Raw genomic sequence first — 2,500 nt, 5'->3', positions numbered from 1 at the left:
TCAATATTTTTTGTATATATATATATATATATATATATACAGTGAGTACACGTAGTACAAGTAACTGTGCATGCGTCTACAGAGCTTCTGAAGACGTTTCTACTTGCAGATCGAGTTTCTAATGTTCTATAGCCATCTAGCGCCTGTACTGCGCCCTCACTCTGTCGCAGCGGCAAACAGAGAAAGCCGTGGAAGGAAACGTGGTGTGTAGATAGACTTGCTAAGCCAACTACCATATGATACGTGTAATAATATTGGATGTGGAATCGTGTGAATCCGTGGATCCGCATTTTCCACTCAGCCTGTAAACGGATCTGCCAGCTGCTAAGTACACGACACAAGAATGATAAGGACCCAGGCCACCAGCAGGGTAAGTAGCACACCTGCTGCAACCACAGCTTTATTAGCAGGTCCTGGTTAACGCTTGCAGACAGTACTTAATGTGCTTTAGGACGCTACATGGTGAAAAGTGTGTTGATTGGTTTGTTTTACTGTTAGGAGTGACTGAATTAGAGAGTAGAATGTGCATGTAGAGAGTGTTAGTGTTGCGAAAGAGCACCCTCACTGTGATGGGTTTGGCTTTGGGTAACTATCATTAATTGTCATGCAATCGTCTCATTGGTCAGTCAAAGGCGTTGTTTGGTCAGCCATTTCATGCTCTGACAGATGGACAGACGGACAGGCAGATGGATAGACAGATGGACAGATGGACAGACAGACAGACAGACATGCTGATAGACAGACAGACAGGCTGACAGACAGACAGACATACTGAAAGACACACACACAGACAGACAGACAGACTGACAGACACTGAAAGAACAAGTAGACAGATAGACAAAGAGATAGACATACTGAAGACAAAGACGGACAAACGTGCGCACGCGCGCGCACACACACACACACACACACACACACACACACACGCACATGCACATACACACACACACGCACACAAACTCACTCAACACACACACACACACACACACACACACACACACACACACACACACACACACACACACACACACACACAGCTAGATGGATAGACGGACAGTCTTCCTGCATCATTGATGCTTACACGAGCCGTTTGTCATATTTCTCACTCAGCTTTCTCATTACAGACAGCAGAAGGCGAGCAGATCTCACAACTGATTGCCGGCTACATCGACATCATTCTGAAGAAGGTTGAATTGAGGTGTCAAGCAGTGGGATACATTGTATGTCTGATGTGTTACTTGTTACGTCTAGAAACGAGCATCAGACAGGAGGGTACCCGAAGTTGAAGACGAGTCTGCACTGATGGAAGACACGGTTATGCCAGCAAAGTAGGTGGTTGGTGTGTGTGTGTGTGTGTGTGTGTGTGTGTGTGTGTGTGTGTGTGTGTGTGTGTGTGTGTGTGTGTGTGTGTGTGTGTGTGTGTGTGCGCGTGCGCACGCACGGGCACACACGGACGTTTGTCTGTTTGTCATTCTGTCTGTCTGTCTGTCTGTTTGTCTGTCTGTGTGTCTGTCTGTCTGTGTGTCTGTCTTTGTGTGTCTGTCTCTTTGTCTGTGTGTCTGTCTCTGTCTCTGTGTGTGTCTGTCTTTCTGTCTGTCTCTTTGTCTGTCTGTGTGTCTGTCTCTGTCTGTCTGTCTGTCTGTCTGGTTGTCTGTTTGTCTCTCTGTCTGTGTGTCTGTCTCTCTTTCTGTTTCTCGGTCTGTCTGTCTGCCTCTCTGTCTGTGTGTCCGTCTCTCTGTCTGTTTTTCTGTCGGTATGTATGTCTGTCTGTCGCTTTGTCTGTCTGTCGCTTTGTCTGTCTGTCTCTCTGTCTGTCTCTTTGTCTGTATGTATGTTTGTGTGTCTGTGTGTTTGTCTGTTTGTCTGTATGTCTCTCTGTCTATCGCTTTGTCTGTCTGTCTCTTTGTTTGTATGTATGTTTGTCTGTCTATTGTTTGTCTGTCTGTCTGTTTGTTTGTCTGTCTGTCTGTCTGTCTGTCTGTCAAAGTTTCATATATTTTTATACATCAAAGCTAATACAGGTGAAACTAAAGTAACAGCTAATGAACAACAAGTGTCACAACTACAATTACAATTACACAAATAACAAGTAGCATTAAAAACTCCCCTACGGAGCCTACAAACCGAAATTTAGTTTACTGAATTGAAAGTTGAACAACATCTAAACTCTGGTCAGTATTCTGTCCATATGTTACTCTGATCATCTTTCTAGCCAACACCGAGGCATTGCAACGCTGAAGTTGTACTGACAAGCGTCTTCTCCAATGTGTTTTAAAATCTGAGGGATTGTTTCTTCCTTCTTCATCTCTATATAGTTTGGAAAGTTTATTGAGGAACGTTGATGCTTCTTCTCCCCACCCACCAAAGTGCTCGAAAACTAGTGGAATAAGGGTAGGAGTGTACCCTCCAGGCAACTGCTCTTGAGAATATTTGCTATGTTTGATGTCTTCTCTTCTTCTTGCTGCAGCTCCATCCGTAGTTGCTGCACTTCGCAGAATGT

General features: G+C 44.6%; 2 protein-coding genes across 2 annotated transcripts in view; one reads left to right on the top strand and one right to left on the bottom strand.

Moving 5' to 3' along the window:
- Positions 1-2,500, top strand: part of LOC134188311 (talin-like) — a 25,856-nt gene that overhangs the window by 18,355 nt on the left and 5,001 nt on the right. Inside the window, exons 13-14 of the mRNA XM_062656507.1 lie at positions 1,125-1,187; positions 1,252-1,328. Coding sequence (XP_062512491.1) covers positions 1,125-1,187; positions 1,252-1,328 — 140 coding nt within the window. The remainder of the gene's footprint in view (positions 1-1,124; positions 1,188-1,251; positions 1,329-2,500) is intronic.
- The window catches only part of LOC134188075 (uncharacterized), a 961-nt gene continuing 466 nt past the window's right edge, over positions 2,006-2,500 (bottom strand). The window contains exon 1 of the mRNA XM_062656258.1: positions 2,006-2,500. This exon is cut by the window's right edge and continues 466 nt beyond it. Within this exon, the coding sequence (XP_062512242.1) occupies positions 2,136-2,500 (365 nt within the window). The 3' untranslated portion in view covers positions 2,006-2,135.

Source organism: Corticium candelabrum, chromosome 12 (assembly GCF_963422355.1).
Source record: "Corticium candelabrum chromosome 12, ooCorCand1.1, whole genome shotgun sequence".
NCBI lineage: Eukaryota > Metazoa > Porifera > Homoscleromorpha > Homosclerophorida > Plakinidae > Corticium > Corticium candelabrum.
This window is presented reverse-complemented; position numbering and strand designations above follow the sequence as displayed.